The 22,926-nt window shown below is 36.6% G+C and overlaps 1 protein-coding gene across 9 annotated transcripts in view; it reads right to left on the reverse strand.

Annotated features, from left to right (window-relative positions):
- Positions 1-2,773: 2,773 nt before the first annotated feature.
- The window catches only part of SMC6 (structural maintenance of chromosomes 6), a 39,674-nt gene continuing 19,521 nt past the window's right edge, over positions 2,774-22,926 (reverse strand). For 7 of the 9 annotated variants that reach the window (XM_053972639.1, XM_053972634.1, XM_053972635.1 and 4 more), the window contains 18 exons: positions 22,484-22,630; positions 22,037-22,125; positions 21,339-21,503; positions 20,444-20,622; positions 19,411-19,612; positions 19,177-19,291; positions 17,677-17,837; positions 16,551-16,686; positions 14,675-14,755; positions 13,882-14,052; positions 11,563-11,700; positions 10,686-10,831; positions 9,896-10,021; positions 9,177-9,282; positions 7,224-7,376; positions 5,405-5,502; positions 4,010-4,126; positions 2,774-2,997 (listed from right to left, as the gene is read on the reverse strand). In XM_053972639.1, coding sequence (XP_053828614.1) covers positions 4,018-4,126; positions 5,405-5,502; positions 7,224-7,376; positions 9,177-9,282; positions 9,896-10,021; positions 10,686-10,831; positions 11,563-11,700; positions 13,882-14,052; positions 14,675-14,755; positions 16,551-16,686; positions 17,677-17,837; positions 19,177-19,291; positions 19,411-19,612; positions 20,444-20,622; positions 21,339-21,503; positions 22,037-22,125; positions 22,484-22,630 — 2,322 coding nt within the window. In that variant the 3' untranslated portion in view covers positions 2,774-2,997; positions 4,010-4,017. Of the gene's footprint in view, positions 2,998-3,998; positions 4,127-5,404; positions 5,503-7,223; positions 7,377-9,176; positions 9,283-9,895; positions 10,022-10,685; positions 10,832-11,562; positions 11,701-13,881; positions 14,053-14,674; positions 14,756-16,550; positions 16,687-17,676; positions 17,838-19,176; positions 19,292-19,410; positions 19,613-20,443; positions 20,623-21,338; positions 21,504-22,036; positions 22,126-22,483; positions 22,631-22,926 lie in introns of all 9 variants that reach the window. The other 2 variants (XM_053972638.1, XM_053972637.1) reach the window with 2 other exon arrangements.

Here is a 22,926-nt window from a genome sequence, read left to right on the forward strand (position 1 = left end):
AGGCACATCTTGCATTAAAACATGTTGCCCAGGACCCCACCCAGCCTGATCTTGAGCACTTCCAGAGATAGGGTGTCCACAACTTCTTTGGGCAACTTATTCCAGTGTCTTATCACCCTCAAAATAAAGAATTTCTTCCTAATATCTAATCTATATCTACCACCTGTTAGTTTAAAGCCACTCTCCCTCGTCCTGTCACTGCGGGCTCTTGTAAAAAGTCCCTCTTCAGTTCTCTTGTACCCCCTTTAAGTACTGGAAGGTGTCACGAGGTTTTTCTGGAGCCTTCTCTGGACTCGACAGACACAACTCTCAGTTTGTCTCCATAGCAGAGGTTCTCCAGCCCTCTGAGTATCTTTGTGGCGTCCTCTGATCCTGCTCCAGCCGGTCCATGCTCTTCCAATGTTGAGGGCCCCAGACCTGGGGGCAGTACTCCAGGCAGGATCTCACAACAGCAGAGTAGAGGAGTAGAATCACCTCCCTCGACCTGCTGGTTCCAGACAAGTTTTGCCAAGCATGCACTTTGTAAGGTGCCCCCCAGTATCTTCATATAATCCTAAAGGTGTAAGTACCTTGAATTATGGAATTATAGAATTGTTCAGATGGGCAAGGACCTTTACAGATCTCTTGCCCAGCTCTCTGCTTGAAGGAGATGCAGGAGTCTATTCAGTAGACTCCAAAAACTTCCAAGGACAGAGATTTTACAGCCTGTTTGCATAACATGCTCAAATACCTCTTACCTTCACCATGAACAATCCCTCCTGGTTTACTCGGCCAGAACCTCCCCACTTCAATTGATGACCGCTGTCTCTTGCAGCATGCACATTAACAAAAAGCCTGGTCCTCTTTGTCAGTAACCTCCTCACACGTGCTGGGAGTCTGCCCATTACCCTGGGCTGTCTGAGGTCTGCCTGTAGAGGCAAACAGCCTCAGTGCCTGGTGAAGAAGAGGACAAAAAGAGCCCTTCAGCCCCAGCTGTATCTGTGTACTAGTGGAAGCTTCCCCAGTTATGGATGACACGGCGTAGGGCTCACTCCCCTGCAGCTGCTGGATCACTGAACTGGCTGTGTCAGAGGCCTCTGGACAGTGCTGAGGTAGCTGTGCAGGTCACAGGAGTGCCTGATGCCTCCCTGCGAGGCAGTTCTTTTGCAGAAGGTGTGCTGTGGTTGAGGAGCTGTCACCAGGTGAAGGGGCTTCAGGAGGAAGTGAACAGGCTATGTGGTATTCGAGTGAACAAGCACAAGACAGGTTATTTACAGAGATGCCACAGTATCAAGACTCCCAGGAGTTTCAAACCTCCATTGTAGTGGAGAAGCAGGTGGACTCAGAACCCTGCAGGGTAATTAGTCAAGGCTCTTTTAGTCAAGGGTCTGCTCAAGATGAAGGCTGGAAGCAGGTCACTCCACATACTGGGAGGAGGTTCCTCCTCCTCCTGAAAACAAGTAGGACTGGAACCTTCTACAACAGGTATGAGGCTTTGGAACAAGGTCAGATGATGAGGTGGGAGAAGGTCCTACTGGGACAGAGGGGCCTCCTAAAGCAACACCTCCTGTACCCCGCATGAAGACCTCCTCTGTTAACAGGAAAAGAAGGGTAGCAGTAATAGGAGACTCCCTCTAAGGGGAAGAAGGTGAGGGAGGCCTTGATATGCAGACCAGACCAACTCATGGGGAATTCTGCTGGCTCCCAGGGGCATGGGTAACAGAAATTACTGGAAAACTCTCCAATCTAGTAAGGCCCTCTGATTACTATCCACTATTGCTTGTTCAAGCCAGCAGTGACGAAAAAACAAAGAGAATTCCAAGAACAATCAAAAGAGACTGCAGGGCCTTGGGTTGAAGGCTGAAGGATCAGAAACAGACATAGCGATTTCCATAATCCTTTTGGTAACAAGGAGTAATATTGACAGGAATAGGCAGATCCACCAGGCCAACTCATGGCTCCAAGGCTGGTGTAAGCAAAAAAATTTCATTTTTTTACCATGGGATGATTTATTGAACACCTGCTCTATTGACGCCTGATGAGATGCACCTATCTCAGAGGGGCAAAAGAGCTCTAGGACAGGAGCCAGCAGAGCTCATTGACAGAAATTTAAACTAGCTTGGAAAGAGGAAAGGGACAAAATCAGGCTTGCAAGTGGGGAGCAATGGCATGGTGTGCAAGGACTTGAGAAAACGAATGGGATCCCTCCATCTCCTTCAGGTTTGTTGGCTGCAAAGCATCACGGCCAAAATGTTTCTATACTAATGCACACAGCATGAGGAACAAGACTGTCACAAGCCTTTGGCCCAATCCCAGAGATCTGATATCACTGGTGTAAGTGAAACTATGGGCTTAGTCCTGTGATTGGAGTGCCCTGTTGGATGGTTACAGGCTGTTCAAGAGGGATGGGCAGGGCAGAAGTGGGCGAGGTGGCATTTTAAGTCATGGCAGGGATGTAATGCATGGAGCCTACAGTTGGCAATGGCACAGTTGCAAGCCTCTAAGTAAGAATCAACATACAAATAATGCAATGTCATCTTGGCAATCTACTATAGACCTGAGGAACTAAGGGACACTTCCAGCTCAACTGCCCTTCTCCTTATGCAGGACTTCAACTTGCCAGAAGTCAACTAGCAACATAACACAGCTGATGGGTCCCTTTCAATTCAGCATTTTTTATGGTACCATGATTATATAAGGTGTATTTCCTTCAATTCTTACCTAGCTTCCATATTTTAAAGAAACCTACAAGTTTTACACCATGCTGCGACTGAAAACAAATTATGCTACAAAGTCAAGTTAAAACTTACAGTGTAATAAGGTTTTATTGACGAAGTGCTATTCAGTAAAAAAGTGCAGAAACTGCTGAATGTTGTTCTCTGAGTAGTCTCAATGGCTTTTGTAGCCATGTAACATCAAACAACAACAAAACATCCCCTAAAACAACAACAGAAAAGAAATGCAGCTGAACTCTAAAAAGTGTTTTTTTTCTGAAGAGTTGCCAAAAATTTCAAGTTCCTGGAGAAAAAAAAGAACAGAAGAACAAAAGGTTAATTTGAGTGAGTTTGAAAAATCTGGTTCTTCTTTCTCCCTCTTATCCCCAGTAAATGCTTGCAATATCGAAACAAATCAAGTTTAAGTGCTCTAGTCCCACGGAAACATGGGAGGGGAGAGAGGGCAGGGAGACCAAATAAAACACAGGTCTACAATGCTGTAGAAAAGTTAATACATTATTTCCCAAAGTTCTTATTCTACTTCATTCCTATATATTGGAAAGACTTGTGTCTCTTTAGCTTATGATAAAATTAATATTTAGAGACTTATTCTGTACCTGGAAACTCAAGAATGTGTAAGAACCAGTTCACCAAGATTAAGAATCTAGGTTTATAAAGACACAGCTTGCTAGGTTTTCTAAGCTTATGTCCAAAGACACTCAAACTCATTAGGAAAGGAAAGAAAGAACTATTTTCCCACCAAGATAATTTACTACATATAAATTTTTCCCTTTTCTAATTATGAAAGTATAAGTTCTAATAGTTTCTCATGTTCAGCTACTGTGGTTTCACTGGAAAACAAATGAAACTCATTTTACTGCATGTATTAATTACCACATATTTAAGAAATAAAGCATAGCTAGGAAGAAAACAGTATTTGTAACTTAATGCTAATTTTAAGTGTGTAGAGACACTAAAACATTACCACAAGTATCAGTTCAAACAGTTTATTAAAATATTATTTCAGTTATACAAAATATATTTCAAATTTTTCAGAAGAAAAATCAGAACAACAGATAAAAAAATTCTACATTTGGTAGCTAAAAATATCAACAGAACATTCAAAATTTTCTCCTCATCCAAACTGTGCTTATTGTTCTGTGCATACACAGTAATCCTTTAAAAAATAATTAATAACAATACAGAAATATCTTCCTGAGAGTATCTAACAATTAAGCATCTTTTTCAGTATCAGGAAGCAATAATTTTACATATATTATTACACATTTGTCTTCAATATAATACCATATTCATACAGAGATACTTATTGATCTTCATCTCCATCATTTCTATTTTGGAAATTCAGTGTTCTTTGGTCTCTTGGAGGGTCTGGCATGCGGAGGATTCGAATATGGGGACTCGTAGGCAGAGAACTAAAAATAAAGGATGCATCATTTAAACAATGTTTCTTCTCCAATAATTTTAGTACTTCCATTTGATTCTTTACGTTATATATTTTCCTTTAAATAACTCCACCTTTTTTCTTTGACAGTTTTAAAAAACAGTAACATGAGGTGAAGTTCGGGCTTCACAGGCCTGATTTGAATTAAAGCTTGAGGTAAAGACAAGCACTCATTTAAATCATGTGATTTCTAACAATTAGACTGACTTAACTACAGAAAAGGTTATTTTACGAAAACCTCCAAATGAACAAATGATGGACTACAAGTAAGGATTTGCCTTACAGATACTGAAGTAGCACACACTATACACACATGTAATCAGTCACAACATACTAAGAAGGAGCAAAGTTACTAAACATAAATTTACACAGGCTTCTCCACTGATTACCCGAAATGGATTTTTCCTGAAGTTGCCCCCATATTTTTCTTAAATTTAATGTCTGCTGAACATGAAACAAGGAGCCATATAACAAATTCAAACTGAACTTGAATTACTAATTTTTTCAACAGTAACTATACAAAAAAATCCTGTGTGTTTACTAGATTCAGAAAATCTCCACAAAAGCTTTTCCACTGAAATAACAACAGATACCACTACTTAACTTTTTATATACTTTAGTGAGGGAAGTAAATTAGGAATAAATCAACTTCTTTTTGAAGACTGCTTTAATTATCTTCTCAGGCTTCATTAGTTACACTATGTTAATAGAGAGGAATTGGCTGCACAAGGTTAGAGACATGACTGTCCCTTTAAACTGGGAATGGCTCTACCAGGGTTTTATATAGAGGTTATGAAAGAATTTTGAACCACTAGATGACAAATTTAAAACATGGTGTAAGCTATGAGTCTCTAGATCAGCAATATTAAAACCCAGAAAATAATATAAACTCAAATGACAAACCCCTTGAGAGTAGTACAGAAAAAAACCCCAAGTCTTTTGTTATTTTTGCGAGAGGAGAGGGACATACAAAGCTAAGAAGAGCCTGTTTGACAAATGAAACATTTCCAGAAGTTGTTTTATTTCAGATAAACTTATTCAAGTCCCACTGAATTACCTTTATGTAAGGAAGAGTAAAAAAAACTTATTAAGAAAACCTTTTAAATTCACAGAACTGCTTCATTTTTTATGTTCTACTGCAACAAACAGCAAAATTTAATTCTCCTCACATTCAACTTTTTCAACTTACACTTCTTGCAAGAGAACTCCCTTGCAATTCTTGTCTTGAAATAAACCACAACAATATTACCTCATGCTCAGGGGGGTGAACAAAATGAACTGTCGATGCCTCTGAAAATCAGCCCTCTCCAGAATCATGTCAATGGCAATTCTTCTGCTAACCATATCCTAAAGGCGAAAGATTTGTCAGGAAGTGGTACTGACAGTAATAAATACATTAGAAAGCATGATTCTAGAAAACCTATCGGAATTAACTGCTATACAGTCATGGCTGGCTAAAGAAAATATTTAAATAAGACTAATAAAAACTAAGAAAACCTGAAGAAACATTAGGGTAAAAATCTAAAAGCTACGAATTATAGCCTGGGAAATTCTTAGACTGTACTTTTTAGCATACACGGGCAATGGAAAGCTTCTATCAGAAAAATCACACATTCATCTACTTATAGTGTTTTTCTATCATCTTTGATGTGCATATAGTACTTCTTACTTTATTGCTATGCTGAGATGAACTGTACTTTAGCAGAATAATATTTCCTGTAAAATCCTTACTGAAAAATCACCTGAGAGGATTTAAGGGCTCCATGAAACCAATGATATTATGGAGCTTGTTTTTATTAGGATTATTATTGTTATTATCATTATTAATATTTGGAATGGAACCTTACGCATTAGGCTTACTGAAAAGGATGAGCAATAGGAAGCTGTTACTAGGAGGGACCAACAAAGCTCTACTGCTGTGCACTGTTCCTCAGGAAAGCAGAGATCTCCCACAAAAACACATCGTGGAGTCCTCATGTGGTGGGGCCCTGTGATTACACCAAGACTACAGAACGTGTGGACAGTAAGGCTGCATTACTGGCACTGTGGTGGAAAGACAAATTGTGTGGAATAATTTACAGAATAGATGACATGCAAGCTCTTTGTAAAGCCTACACTTCTGAATATCCATCTTTTTCAAGAAAGATGGATAAACTTCTGCACAACTAACTTTTAAAAGAGGATCTAAGATTTGAAAGTTGGCTGAAAAACAACTGCTTCACTACCTTAGATGCATACTGTTCTTGACATTCTTTAATAGAAACTATATTATCTTTGTTCCCTCTAAGTGATTTCTAGTAAATAAATTATTGATGAGGAAGGGACACTGAGACAAAATAATATAAGCCAGTATCAAATCTTTGTCTCACAGAAGTAAATATTTTCTCAAACTCATACCACCCTGCATATTTAATATGTAGGAAACAAATCTTAAAAAAAAGAAAATAAATTTCAAAATGGGTTAGTGGCCTGTCCAGGGAAGCTGTACACAAAAATAAGATTTATCACTTTTAGCTAACATTAGTATTTATTGTTCATTATTCTGCATTCCAACATCTTGGAAACATGTTCCTAGCTGAAGTATGAGTTTCTATAAAATGTTCCAACATTTTATAGTTGCAACAGTGAACCCAATTGCTACATTTGCTCTGAAGAAACCCCACACTGATCCCAAAATTGGCATAAATCAAAGCACATGCCAAGCCCAGAATGTCCCAGCAATATGGACAGTCAACCTCTGACAAATACAGAGCCAGTTGATTTATTATTTTTGTGCTGAAGAATGGTTTGAGCACATAAATTAACAGAAAGGCTCATATTACTGGATACCAACTTCAGAAACACATTAAGCTTCCAAAGTCACCAAACAAAGTGAACAAGATCACTAACAAATTTTGCTTTGGGGGATTTTGATTTTGGTCTGGGGGCTTTTTATAAGTTACAGTTAACCATAGTGGTTTTAAATCTAATCAAATACAGTATACAATCTAATCAAATAGTAACAACCCAACTATTTCATTAATTTATACAAATCAGAATGGGAGATACAGTTTAAGTTTAAACTATACCATGTAGACATCAAATTCATCCATGCATCTGAAAGGAGATTCAGAAATGTTCCACAGAGAAAGAATGAAACAAACTGTGGAGAAGGAACGTTCACCTCCTGATAAGGATCTCAGATCACTACGGGCAGCTTTTTCATCCTCTCGAGGCTGAACCTTGAAATAAAAATATTGAAGCAATTTTTAAATCTGAGATGAAGATATACTAACAGAATCATAATTTTAAGAGCAAACACATTATACATGAACAGATCACTTGAAAACACTTTTCTGTATTTCACTGCAACTGCCATTCTGGAATGGGATGGCTCCTAGCCATTTAGTAACACATTTCTAGGATCACTGCAATTTCTTCTATCACAGTCATACACACTGAACAGACTGAATGACTCTGCTGGAGTTTTGTTATTCAAATCTCTATTTCTAATAGCTGTTACACAGTGCTTAATAAATGTCAACATAAATGTTTCCATAACAGTAAAATCCCATGGTTACCAGCCACAATAGAAAACCAGGTAATTGATTTACAGACAAATTTTAAATGAGGAAGGGGTACATGGAATACATGAAACATTGTGAACAGCCATTTGGTTACATTGATTATGGTGACATCTTGTGGCACCACTTCTGTAAGATGAAACTTGGGCATTTTCTTGCCCTGCTAATTGCATTGACTTTAACAAATTAAGCAGGCAAATAAGGATTATTTTGAAGTGGAATCCTTTTTTTTGCAGGGAATTGTTTTCTTTTTGCAACTTACATTCCTTGACTAAATACAGATCTCTTTTGTGAGATATGTGAGACATCAGCTATTAAAAAAATATATTCTGAAAAAGCCAAGTAATGACTTGGTATTTTATGAACTGAGTTTAGTGTATCTTCAGATACACGTGCTTCACCTGTCTAATTAGGACTGTGGCATGTATTTATGTTGCTACTGCACATTTTTCCCCTTAATCCCTAAAACTGAAGTCCGCCACAGAAACAAAAGTAAATAAATCCATGATAAAACTTTTCGGGATGTATGTTAAAAGATACACAGAAAAAACCTATTGAAGCTTTCCTGCATTAAGTTGTTTAAATAACAACTAGAGCCATTATAGAATCACACAAATTCTGCTGAACTTCCTATCAATGATCCAGGAATGAGTTATTTTGAAAGACTAGATGACCAATCCACATTTACTCCTTGTAATCTAGCAACTATTTAAAATGGCAATGTTTTCTGTACTTGCTTGTTTTCAACAACATCCTACTGTCACCAAATGGGACGAAAGAAACTTATCCAACACTCTGGATAAGTTTTAGATAAGTTTGATGTGATTAAGCAGACATGTATTCACTGAGGCTTTTGGAAACTCTTCCAACGTGTCCTGCTCAACAGACAAAATCTAGCCATTTTTACATACTTTTTCTGCTGAATCATTGTTACGTAGGTTCTTTTACATACTATGCATACATAATATGCCCAGTCTTTGCAATGACTGGTTTTGCTAGTTATAGAACTTCATCAGTATTCTTATCCTAAAACAATCACTGGTCATCTCTACTGAAGTCTACTGATTGGAATAATTGATATTAAAACCAAGATGGGAAGGGTAGGGGGTTTCCAAGCAGCATACCTGGTGGGCATGACAGTCTTCATAGTTTCTTAACCAAAACATAGAAGTCCAGCAATTTCTTGGTGAGGTTCCTATGGCTGCATATTTCAAGCATAACACTCCTAACATTTCTATACCTTATACTTCACAATTTTCTACTTGTACTCATAACTAACTCTTTTATATGATTAAACGGATTACTTGATCAGAATAACATTACAACTTAGTGTATCACATTTTGCAGAGGGAAAAACAATTTATTCTATCATTTGCAATGCATTCCTAGTGTCTGAGACTAAAACAGATAATAATTCATTATGTATTATAGCAATTGAAGTAATATAAAATAACTTACTGTTATGGAAAGTGTCTCATTCTTGTGATCAAAAATTATATGTCCAGAGCAACCTCGAACACGTAATAAAAGCTCAAAGTGGAGTTTGCATTGTATAGAAAGTCTCCTTAAATCAAGCAAACAAACATTAGGGGAGCAAGTTTTTAAATACATGAAAAAGTGACAACAGATTTTCATCAACAGTTGTGCATCATTAAGTATTAAGCCCTCCTCCAATAACAACATTCCCCCAAAATCAACTGCACTCTCAAGTGGACGACATTAGACATACTGGAGAGAATCCTTTTGAAGGAAGGCAACAACAAAATCTTCACGGATAGGTATAAGATATTAACGGACTGAAGCAAGAAAGAAGGGATGTACACAGTAATGGAAAAGAAGCTGTCAAACTATAGAATCTGAATCAAGATCTTCAAAATTTTTCAGCACACAGCAGAGGAGAATTGTTTGGCCTAAAATGAAATTATAGGAGCTCAGCACCACTGATTATAACCAATAAAAATGAGTGACAGCCCAGATTATTTCAAGTCCTCATATGTTGCTGACATTTTACTGACCAAAACCAGAATTCAAACAGAACTGCCTTGGATGAAGTCAGCACAGTTGAGGTTCTTGGGATGAAGCAAAATACATGCCTCTAAACTCTCAGGCATGATAAGATTGAAACTGGGAGCAAGCTTAGGTTAAAACAATTGTTGTGAACACTGTCTTAAACTCACCTTAGGAATTGCCGATACACTTTGAGCCTCTCTGTCATTACTTCATCCAGCATTGCAATAAATCTCCTTAAGTTCTTCACTTTATTGCTTGCATCCTCATATCTTTCCTTTGCATAATGAAATTGCCTGTTTTAATTAACAGAAAGGTTAGGAATAATATGCATTGCATTAAAACTGAGCTATTGCTGTAAATGCTGAAAATCATTTTGATAACCAAAATATTCAAATGAAAACTTTCTTGAAAGTGAAAGCTAAAAGCATTTGATAAGTAAGACACTGTTCACAATGAAATGCAGACAATAATTAAATCTTAATTCTATTTTTAATTCTTTTGAAAAGAAACTTTTTCACCAAGAAGAATAAATGACTGGTTTCTCCATGCTCAAGAATACCTGAGGGGAGTGCTTCCCTGAAATACACTCAAGGAGCTTCCCAGCTTGTGCATTAGTTATTCAAACTAGAATTATGCTTAATCCTCAATGCATCACAAAACAATGGCGAGTTAAATTTGTGTTACCTTAACTGGGATACTTCAAAACACTAAGAGGATATTTGATTATTGGTAACATCATATATACAGCACAGATGCTGCTTAAAATCACTGCAAGGTGTTTCAGGACTCTTAAACCTGTTCAGTACTGGGAGAATCAGTACAAACATTTCTAGAGCTTCACAGATAGCTTAAGGAGTAAAAACACACATAAACACACAGTGAGTCAGTAAGAAAACTCTTCTTTCCCCTCTCTTTTCCATCCTACCTGAACTGTTTTAGACAGTAAAGATGACTTACTGTATTATTTCTTCTCTGTTTCCACGGTGTCTGCTTTCTAAATTTATCTTCTCTCTCAAGCGATTCATTTCTGCATCAAGACTTTTAACAGTTCTGCTGACCTTGATGGGCTCTGAGAAGATTTGCCTTGCTTTTGCCATTTTTTCCTAAAGTTTGAAACTCAAATAATTGTCACATTTTTCAAAAATCTGTTTAGTCTTCACAACGAGTATTTTATGCTACAAACTCCAAGCAAGAACAATATTTTTGTGTTCTTTCTGTTTTCATTACAGCAAACCCAGTTAACAATTTTATCGACAGCATTTATACACGGGTAGTTATTTCAGTGCCAAGAACTGTATCCAAGATTTTTAATACAGTCACGGTTATTTAGCTAATGCAGATAAATAAGGAACCAAAATCACCATATTTAAATAGAGCAGTCTTCCAAAAGTCTTTATGGATGTGATTTTAGAGTTAGTTAATAAAGCTTGATTAAGTCTTGAAAGACCAGATATGGGGCCTGTACAAGGAAAACCCTACCATCCAAGAAACCAAAACAATATTATTCAATTTAACTTAAGCCGCAAATTTTAAGTAATTTTAATCTTCTCATTGCAAAAGACAGAAGAAATGGTCCTAGATGGATGAACCCTAATTTATCTGTCAAGAGAGAACTGGTGTCCTATCAGAAAAAAAGAGGCCTCAATTCACTTACACAAAATTACTTTACTTGCTTTACACAGTCAGTGTAGGACATAGCTGAGAGAATACTCAGTGCAGCTGAGTATATTAATATGGTCTGTATGTTATACAAGTGGAATGATTTATTATTAAATATTAGAAGAATCATGACCATCTGACTTCAATAGCTAAAAAAAAACCCCACCACACATACCTCTAATTCCTTTTCTTTGGAAACTAGTAATTCTTTGTGCTTATTTATGCAAGCCACATGTTCTCTCTGTTTGTCTTCATAGTGCTGCAAACGGTGTTTACTGTTTTCCACTTCTGACTCAGCCTGGTTTAATTCAGCCTGTTTGGAACAAATCACGATGTGAGCTGTTTGGGGTAGATTCCTGAGAATCTCTCTAGTGTTTACTGACTTCTCACAGGTTGTTCTAAATTATTTTGCTTGCAGTAACACTACTTCTAGAGTCTGGGAGCTTTAACAGCAGCTTATGAGAAAGTCTATGCTCAATTCCGAAAAGGAACAAATACATGCAATGATTTTAGCAATTATATCTTGAGGCGATGTTTTAATCTTTAAAAAAAGCTATGCTTTCTCCTAAAGCTCAAAAAACTGCATTTATTTTTTACACTACATTCTATCTGGAACTTCTGATGCCTGTGTGATATCAGTCAGAACTGCATTTCTGTGTGAGAATTCAGTGCCCTGCTATACCTGTAATATAAAATCATAGAATCATAGCATAGTCAAGGTTGGAATAAACCTTTAAGAACATTAAGCACAACCATCAACCCAAAACCACCACCATACACACCACTAAACCACATCCTCCAGTACAACAGCCATACATTTTTTGAATGCTTCCAGAGATAGTGATTCCACCACTTGCCTGGGCAGTTTGTTCCAATGGTTTACAACCCTTTCCATGAAAATTTTTCTCCTCATATCTAAACTAAACCTCTCCTGGTACAATTTGAAGCCATTTCCTCTCCTTCTGTCACTTGTTACCCAGGAGAAGAGACTGAGCCCCACCCCACTACAACCTCCTTTCAGGTGGTTGTAGAGACTGGTAAGATCCCCCTCGAGCCTCCTTTTCTCCAGGCTAAACAGCCACAGCTCCCTCAGCTGCTCCTCACAGGAATTCTGCTCCAGACCCTTCACCAGCAACCTCTATTCAGTATTGATACTGTCGAAGTGGTACATCTTTCTAGAGAAGCAAAGAGGTATAAAGAATGACACAAATTAGGACATATTTTCTTCTTCATCCCTGTCAGCTAGATGGCTTGTCTTAACAAAAATAAAAAAACACCAAACCAAACAGAAAAATACCAAGAAACAACTCAAAAACCTCAGAACAGCAAGCACGAAAACCAACCATCACCAACAATAACATATGCTCTTACTTTTTTCCAATCCTATCTTAAAACCACAACCTGCTATGTGTCAACAGTTAATTAAACAACTGTTGAACACTTAACAACACATCTGATTTAAAACCTCTTCAGGAATTTCAGTGCTTCCCTCAGCTGTGTTCAGTACTCTAAATAACAATAGCAATAATGCTTTTCACATTCTGAATACATCTCTTTCCATACAGAGTGGTTCTTTTAAAATAGATCATATTTCTAGAATTTCCATATTAGATACATTAGAAATAACACATTTATTTGTTGCTTTGCTGCCCTGTTTCCTTACTCTTTTTGTTTGCTCTTTTAATATGGGCTGATTATGCAGCAACTTACAGTTTAAATGAGATATATAAGAGATTCCCATAGTGATCTTTTAAGTTTTCTTCATTTCATCCTTCTACAAGTTTAAAGTACTACATATATATAGTATATATATATATATAGTGTGTATATATATATATATATATATACTATATATATATACTCTTATTTCTCTTTTCTATTTTCAAACCATAAGTTCTTCTTGCCAAAGTGAGATTGCCTTCCATTTGCCAATATCAAATTTTGTATGTCACCATTCTGCTATTTTATCTTAAGTCTTGCTATTTCTCTGCCATTTCCAGGTGCCTTCTGTAGTCTTGAATAATTAAAACTATATACTGGTACCTTCTGTGATTATGTAACTTCATAAAATAACAACCAATTCATCTAGAACTTCAAATGATATTTTGAGAAATGAACAGTTATAAACATTCTTAGCCAAGGTTTCTTAGAAACAAACAAGCAAAAACAACAAATGTGATGCATGAGAAAGGAAAGTCAAGGAAACTGTTCTTCCTGCCTTGTCACTCCATGACTAAAGACACCTCAAAATGAACTCTCTTTAAACATAAAACACTACAGTGAGTACTCGTAACAATCAACATGACCTTCAAAATATTGCCAAGCATATTTTCCAACATGTTCTAGATGGAATGCTCCATTTCTATTTTCCAGGTAGACCTTAAGTATATCAGGCAACAAGAAGTTCTCTTCTCTTGCCTCACCTCTTCTTAACCTCATTCACCTTGACACACAAATGGAACAAATCAAAAATAAAATATAAAATTACTGTTACCTTAATTGGGCCAGCAATTTCTTCTACTTGATGAATTTTTTCTTTCACTTCTTCGAATTTTTTTTCAGCTGCTTGGAGAGTATTTTTCAGTTCTTCCATTTTTCTGCTTTGTAGCTGCATGTCTTGTTTTACAGATTCCATCCTACCCTTATTTTCTTCAGCTTCTTCTTGCTGTCAAAAGGTATTAAAGTTAAGAACAATAAAAGGAGACACATTTGTAAACCACCACAGATTTTTTTACTATCAGTATTAGGGTACAGTATTACATAAAGTACTCTATAATTCTAGTATAGGAGCAGTTCAATGTAATTGTCACTAAAGTCCAAAGGAAGAGGCTGACGGATTTTGTAGGAGACCACTAAATCAAACTGCAAAGTAAAAGTGGAACTTCATATTTATGTGACTGAAAAGTAAGAGGATTTTATTTTGGAGTTGTGATGAAAGACTAAAAAGAACAAGGTAACTTCCCTCTGGATCTGTGGCCAATATATATCCAATATATAATGCAATGCAGGAAGAGTAAGTGGATTGTTGTTGTCTCCCAGAAAATAAAACCATTCCTAATGATTTATCATCATAAACATTTTCTGATTCAAAAAGATAAATATTGCAAAACCTGGGGAAAAAATTAAATCACCAAAAATAAATAAAATCACTCAATTTACAGAAGTGTTTAGAATTATGGAACGTGTTCAATTCTTCACTATCCACCTTTGCTTGTTTCAAAACATTGCCAACTTTAAAAGACATTATCCATATGCTGATTAGACATAATTGCATAATCTATTCTTACTAATATATGGATGTCCGCTGACTGGTGCTCTTCCACATTTTCAAGATCTGCTATCTCTGCATTTGCTGTTCTTACTTTTACCTGGGAAGAAAAAGAAAATACATATTCTGAAGCTTAACTAAAGAGAAAAGTTCACATTTGTTCATTTAAGTCATCACAGGAAAGAAGATACTTGTATTTTTTAGCTTCGTTAGTGACTAACAAGAGACACAATTCTTCACACCCACCTGTGGAATTCATTTTCATGAGATATAACTTGTTATGAAAGTTGTGTGCTTTAATTCATTACGTTATCATATTTCCATTCAATATGACAATTTAACAAAATACACTTTATTTTTTCTCCAAGTATTTATCTGCAGCATTTCAGACTACATGCTAGGTCTTTTTTTTCCTGCTTCTTACTTATTATTTACTGAATATAACCTTATATAGTATTGTAAAGACAGTCTGAAGTTTTCCTCATCTGCCTCACGATCATCGCAAGGACAGAGACTAAGACCCTGAAGACCCTGACTGGAGTTCTGGCCTGGTTGAGGTGGACGCTTGCCAAGTGAGTGTTTGCAGATGCGCTTGCTGTGCCGCCACGGTACACTGCTTTGAGCAGGGACTGGCAATGAGCGGCTTGCTCTGTACGCTGGCACCTGCTTCACGATCCCCGCTCATCACAATGGCCCATGCATTTCCCCACCTCTTGGCCAGATGATCCCCCACAGAAGATCCCTCATCTGCCTCACGACCGCCATCAAGGACGGAGATTAAAGCTCCCCACCAAGGACTGAGACTGAGACCCTTAAGATTCTAACACAGGGGCACTGGCCTGACTGAAGCAGGATGTCTGCCAAGTGTTGCCTACAGGTGAGTTCGCTGGACCAAGAAACAATGGGTCCTGATCACTGCTGGGACTGGTTTGTCCTTTTTGGAACTGGACTGTCTGTCCACTGTCCTGTACCTGTTCCCTCGGCATACCGTCCTGTTCCCTACCCTGGCAGAAGACTATAAAGACCCCTGAGTCAACCAAAGACTTCAAAATTCTCCCCAACGTGACAAGACAGATCTATTGGCTGGACCATGAAGATTTCATCTCTCTGTTGGTAGCTATTTCCCTTCCCCTTTCTCTTTCTCTCTCTATCCTTTATCTCCTTTCTAATCCTTCTACTGCATTTGCTGTGGGCACTCAATAAAATTGGTGCATTTGCTTTGATTAATATTAAAAATCCTCTCTGTGTTGTTTCTGCACTCTGAGATCAGTAAAACGAACCATCACAAATCCCGCTTGTACTAGCAGATCGTGACAAGTATGTATTAGCTTACACTGCCTACCTAGAGCACCACTGGCCACCACAAATATATATCCTACCCAGAAGTACCAGAGACCACAGAAAGGAAGCTAGCAGCTGTAAAATGTTTTATAAACAAATTAGAATTAAGAGAACTTAAAGAAGAAATATTCAGTGTATCAAGATCGGTTAAGAATATACCAGAAGAGCATGAAGATAAACAAGATTCTGGGAATGAAGAGGCAAGGCTCAACAGAAATAAAGGAGGGAGAAGCATTATATGATGCAAGTGTCTTCTCTGTGCAAAAACTTACTACTAGTGTCAAAAAAGCAGTAGAAATTTGTAAGATTTAGCACAAGGTGGGGAAAGATACCAAACCGAAACAACAGCATGTGTAAGGATTGATGTAGCCTCCATCATTCTGTCCTCAATTATAAAAGCATACTACAAAAAACAAAACAAAACATGAAAGCAAACAACAAAAGTAAGGATAAAAATTAAAAACTATCAGGCACTCCAGATAGACTGCAGAAGTCAAAATGAAATAGGGAAAGACTGAGGAGTTTCTAAAAACTAACACTGTACCTATTTTTACCTGTAGTTGTTTTTGGTGTCGCCGATGACCATAGAGATGATCTTCATTCTGCCTAATCTCATTTTCAATGGAATATAAGCGTTGCTGAGAGGCTGTCAACTGTGCCCTTTTGTTTTCAATTTCCTTATCCAAGTGACTTTATAAACAAAGTGATATTGAGATGTTACATACTACACATATATTATTTGTGACATACACATACAGAAATACACAAAAAAAAAAATTACATGCATGACAAGACAAAGGGTAAAAATGCACTCCTTTTTAACCAGCCTACATCATTCCCCCATAGCAAAATTGGTAATGGAATGCCTGTAACACTTTGAAAGTTAAGATAATCTTTGAGTGAAATTTATTATATACTGACATGAACAAATTAACTAACACATTTAAAACTTTTGAGTTTCTAGAAATAAATTTTAACATTCAAATCAGTTTATACGATCAACTATTAATACTAAAATTGCCGAGTATGTCTCTAAGATAATCTGAGCCTCAAAATGAAAGTATTCTATTGTCACAAATTTCCTTGGTGACAGCTCAAGTTTGTAATCTTTGAAGTACATTTTGCTTTTTCAACTACCATTTTGAAAGCAATGAGAGGAAAAACCCCTAAAAATATAAAAAGTGATGGAATTCTCAAAGATACCTACCATGAATGAAGTCAAAAGCCTGAGGAAACACAGATGCAAAGTTTGAAACCAACAGGAGGATGTGTGCTAACAACTTTGGTTTGAATAGTTAGGACTCCCTTGCAGTAAACTATGACATCACTGTTCAAGTATTATATTTTTAAAGAAACAGCCTTGATTCCATACTCTCTTTGACCAAGCATAAAAAAGAAGGTAGCTAGATTTCCTGGAGTATTGAGCACAGAAAATCCCTGCTTGGTGGATAAAATCTACATGCCACAAGCTGAAAGATAACTAAATACAATGCAAGTTTGTTCCTATCACAAAAAGGCACTGAAATTAAGAGATTTTCTAGAATTTTCAGAAAGGAACTGTAAATCTCAGAAAGAAAATGGAGAGACTAGAGAGTAGTGTACATGCAAATAGACAAATATGCAATTCCACTATTCATGCCAACAAGCACACTTTTTACAAACACGTTACAAGATGCTAACCTGATTTCTGCTTCAACATCTTGACTTAGGAGCTGGGGTCTGACAGAATTGGAAGAGTAATAGCGTCGTTCAAATACCTGATCACCTTCAGCAGTGAAAGCTTCTTTACAGTTTCTTGGGGGCCGATTGCACTGCATTACCTCACGAGCCCTCCGGTTATTCTGAAAAACAAAATGGCCTTATAATACCAGCAGAAATGCAACGCTAATTAAAGATAAGAATTTTAAAGTTGTCTAGATGTTTTCACCCAGAAATAATTTCAATTCCTAATGAAAAGAAATACAGTAATGAAAGAATGTGAAAATTATCTGTAACGTCAAGAATGTACTTTTCTTAGTTGAGTAGGACATTTATGTTCTCAAGAACCCACTAAGTTTAACTGGTCATTTATTTGTGAATTCTGTAGTCTAATCAGTCCCTTAGAATTTGCCTTGGGGAAAAAAAATCACTAACCAGAAGGTCACTATGCACAGATATATTCAACTGTCAAAAGCAAAATAAACATAGAGGAAACAAGCTCCCAAAGCAAGGTATGAAGGATATCAAACAGTATTCAACTGAAGTTCAGGGAAACATGTTATTAAAAAACCCCAACATTGACAGTGCCAGACTAAGTAGTCACAAGTGCCATTGTCCAAGACAATCATGTTATCTATTCCAATCTATCAATTTTTCCATAGAATACTTGAGATTTAGTTGAAAATTGTTCAGGTAGGGCTCAAAGATAATAATGTTATGAAAATCACTGGTTAGTTCAGGCAGAAAGGGAAGAACAATCCCAACATTCCTGCCATGAGAAAAGCCTATAAAGTTCAGCTGTCATGTAACCCACTCAGTGACAGCTGTGCTTGATAAACAGTCAGCTCTGCTTTAGACAGAACACAAACTGCCTCTTTCAAGTAAGAATGTCAGAGGATAAACTGGAACAAGAGATTTTGGAGAAAAGTAAAATTCACAAAAAGTAAGGATCATTAGTTCTGCTTACTTAGAGAATACTTTGCCTTCTCTAAATAAAAACATACACACCTTATTTTGATCTTTAAACATTTTACCTGTAATTTTATCTGCAGGAGCTGGTATCTTCAGTACTAACAGAAAATCAAAAATCAATTAAGATCAGAAATCAGATAGTGTCAGAAAACTTAGCTACCAGCTGCTAGGTACACCTAGTAGGGGTAGTTGGAAATTTTGGTAACTCCTGGACTACCCAAAAGCAGCACATCCTGAACCCACCAATTAACAGAGACATGAAACAGAGCCAGCAGTTAGGAGGCTGATTACACACACAAGGAATATTTAGACTGGGAAACAACACCACTTAGAGGCCCAGAAAGGTAGTGGCAACCCAGGACCAAAACAGGGAAGGTCCTGAAACACATGGGGCAGAGAGGAGAGCAAAACTTCCTCTACCTCTTTTATCCATTACAGACACTACTAGTGAAGACATCATAAATGTTCCACACATTTCTTTAAAGATCAACAGGAAGCATAAAGCCTTACTTTAATCAGCAGGACTGTTTCTATACCCCTCATATCAATCAAACAATTGGCAACCACTGGATTGTCTATTTCCAATGCTGTCAGAACTGATGGGAATTCTGGATGATAAACAGCTCTGAAAAAAAGAAAAAAAGCCAACATTCATAAAAGTCACATGAGATTTTTCAAAAAAAAAATTACAAATAGTTCTTTTCAACCATCAAGGCTAAGCATTAAAATTCAAAACATACTTACCTCTGACTAGTATCATAAATTCTATTCTGAAATTTATTTACAATTATTTGAGGTCTATGTCCACGTGTATAATATTTTGACATCAGTAACTGGAGAGTTCTTTCATCACTATGATTATCACAGCAAAATGCCTGAAGAAGACCTTTTAAACAGGATTCAATAGCCAAGATCAGTTCAGGATCTTTTGGATGAATCAAAGCACCTAAATAAATGTAAGAAGCAAGGCTTTAGGTGATGTGTTCCATGACAAAACATTCAGTAGAGCATTTTTACCACTAAAGGTTCTTGTTTTGTTGTATTGCAGGTTTTTTTAAGAGTCTAAAAGAAACCTTTCTTATAGGTAGAAAAAAATTAAGAGGTTGACTAAAAGTTAAAAGTTAAAAAAGTTAAAAGATTCTACAACAGGCCTGAGAACACAAAAATATAATTTCTCTGCCTAGAGACACCTACACATAGTTGGAGGTCTGTATTGTGTTCCATTAGGGTACCAGTTGTATGGCAGCTTAGCAGAAATGTATCAAGGCAAAGATAGCTTGTCAAAAATTTAATGCTTTAAGGATGAAGGCAGTGGAACAACTACACTGTAAATTAAACAAACATGAAGATTTCCATTATATCACCTGTCTTCAGTAGCACATGTTCTTACCCTGCAGTATATGCCATGTACTTTATATCCAGAATATGCTGAAACTTTTCCTCCCATTCTCAATCTGAAAATAACAGCCATTGTCAGAGCTGGACAGAAGACAAGTGACAGCCAACTTCCCAAGAAAATCTCAGTTGGGTCTGTCTGACCAGTTCCATGTAAAACATCTCAAGTTTGAGAAACTCACAAGTCAGCCACTGGACATTTTGAACAAAATCTATCCAAGACCTCGACAGTGCTATCCACTGAGGAACAAGCAGTCAAAGCACAGTTCTCTGATGCCTTGAGGATGTGGGAGAGTTGGAGGGATGCACCAAAAGTTTACCATTGTAAAATACCTCAACAAAAACAGCTCATGAGAAAATATGTTTCAGAAATTATTCTTACCTAAAGGTCCAAGAGGTTTCTTTCTAAAGTGTCCTTGTTTATGGGCTACTTCAATTGCTTCAAGAAATGCTGGTACATGTGGTCCAAATCTTTTCAAAGTGTTTGTTTTACTATCTTTCAGATCTCTCAGCTGTTTCTGCTGGGCATCCAGTGCTTGTTGCACTTCACTGCTTTCTCTCCTAAGATACAGATTTTTTTTCAGTATTTATAGAACCTAAAGTGCACTAAAATTATTGTAAAGCCTTGTTTTTTCAATTACTAATACCATGTGTATCAAGATATCAGCAGTTCAATGTAAAGCTAGGTACACACATGCAATAATAATTTTATAGTTTCAAGAAACATGAGGGGAAAAAAGCAAGAGAGAAAATTACTACTTTGCAACAGTTCTACAAGACGTTTTTATTTCTAACAAATTCTAATAAAATTATTTTATTTCTAATTATAGGTTTCAATTTCACTGTCTTCAAAGATCTACAACAAAACACACAGTAAGCATTGGTTACAATAATTGATAAGAGGCATTTAAATTAATATACCAGGTGCAATAAGGAACAATTCTCAAATCCTTTAAGACAATAATTGGCATTGCCATAATCCCCTTCAGTAATCATTGTTCAGGTTTCCAAATCAAAGCCAGAGTGCTTTGTTTTTCCTATCTCAGGTATGGGCTAAATTAGTATTTGCAGCACTTTGCCTCAAAGCCTCTGTGAATCTGCCTTAACTATAGAAGCAGTAATTACTCCTAAGTGTATCTATTCTCTTATAATATGAAAAAGAAACTGGAGCCTAGCACCTCAGGGATCACAAGTACATTAGAAGGGATAGAGAAAAGAAAGGATTCTCTCTAACTTGAAACAGAGGTAAACAATTACAATCAAAAAGCATAACTTACCTGAGTCTAGAATGTTCTTCCCTACACTTAGATATAGCCTGCTGAAATTGATCCAACTGCTGACCAATCATTATTTCTTCATTGTGCAATGCCTTTAACTGTTCCCTTAAGTATGCAATTCTCCTTTGTCTTTCCAATTTCTCAGGCTCTGAACCCTGATTAGCACTAGAAAAAGAACATAAGTACATATTTTAAAACCATACCGATTATTTACACGTGACATGAATTTCATTACTTGTAGCGTACAGAAGATTTACTCATTCCGTTACATTTAAGATTCTGTTAAGTTGCAAGATCTACATAGCAATAATGCAATTTTTTTAAAATTTTCTAATCATATGTAACTCCTCCCAGTTACATTCCTATTGCATTTAGTTTAAGACATATTTGTTTTGCACTATCGTGAAGCCAGAGAATATCTATTATCACCAAAAACAAAACAAAACAAAACAAAACAACCCCAAATTAAACAAAAAAGCCACTTTTGCTACCCAGTTGCCTCTTCTTTTGACATTCTAGTCAAAATCTTGGTATGTAAAGAAGCAGGATCAGAAATATTCAGGTATTTAACTGGACCCTGCTAAAGACTAAATAAATATTTTTTATCACTGCAGGTTTTCTCATTAATCAGAAAAGCTCACTTCTTTTCCACCTAGATATTAATAAATATACACCATAATCACTGTATCTGTATTTACCAGCTTTTCAGTTCTTCAATTCGTTTATGTAGCTGTTCACTGTCTTTTTCCAGACGTTTTAACTCTGTTTTGGAACGATTATAAATGATCTATCAAGGAAATAGAATACAGTAGTTTAAGAAATAGAAGAAATAATTTCTGAAAGAACTACAGTTTTGAGTAAATACTGAACTGCACCAAACCAGACAAAAAACTTGATTTTCAAAAATTACATCTATTAATTTATTTTGACCTAAGCTTAACACTGTTTAGTAACTATGTAAAGGCATAAACACCAAGGCTCCTGAACAGACACTACTTGCCAGACAGGTAGGAAATGAAACCTGTTCTGAACTCACCATGGACTCAAGAAGCCAAGACACAGGTGTAGAATTACAGATGGGTAGAGCATGGACAAGTTTATAGCTTTCAACTGGTATGAACTTTGAAAGGGTTTTTTTTGCCTACCTCAGTTTCATTGACTGTTTTTCTTTTTGCCTGCACTTCAGCCTTCAAAGAAATACACTGAGGATGAAGGGCTTGTGCTTCTTCACTTACTGTTATCAATTTGTCTTGTATTGCTTTGTACTTTTTTTCTGCTTCATTCACTTTTACCTTTGGTGAAAAAAACAACAAAACAAGTAGTAATGGAACAAAATTTTCTTCAAAACCTCTTAATGTTACAAGACAAATATCTCTCAAAAGAACCCATCAGACACATTTCAATTGTTTGAGTTCTGCTGGGTTTTAAAAAAAAAGAGCAAGACATTGTCACTAAGGATATGCTAAGATGAAAACTCATAAATGTTCATTCTTGGGAAATCAACAGACTACCAAATCTGTGATGCAGACAGCAACCTTTTTTTCTATCTCAAGGTTTACTCAAGCACAGGACCTTCAATAAAATAAGG

This window comes from Vidua macroura, chromosome 3, assembly GCF_024509145.1.
Source record: "Vidua macroura isolate BioBank_ID:100142 chromosome 3, ASM2450914v1, whole genome shotgun sequence".
NCBI classification, from domain to species: domain Eukaryota; kingdom Metazoa; phylum Chordata; class Aves; order Passeriformes; family Viduidae; genus Vidua; species Vidua macroura.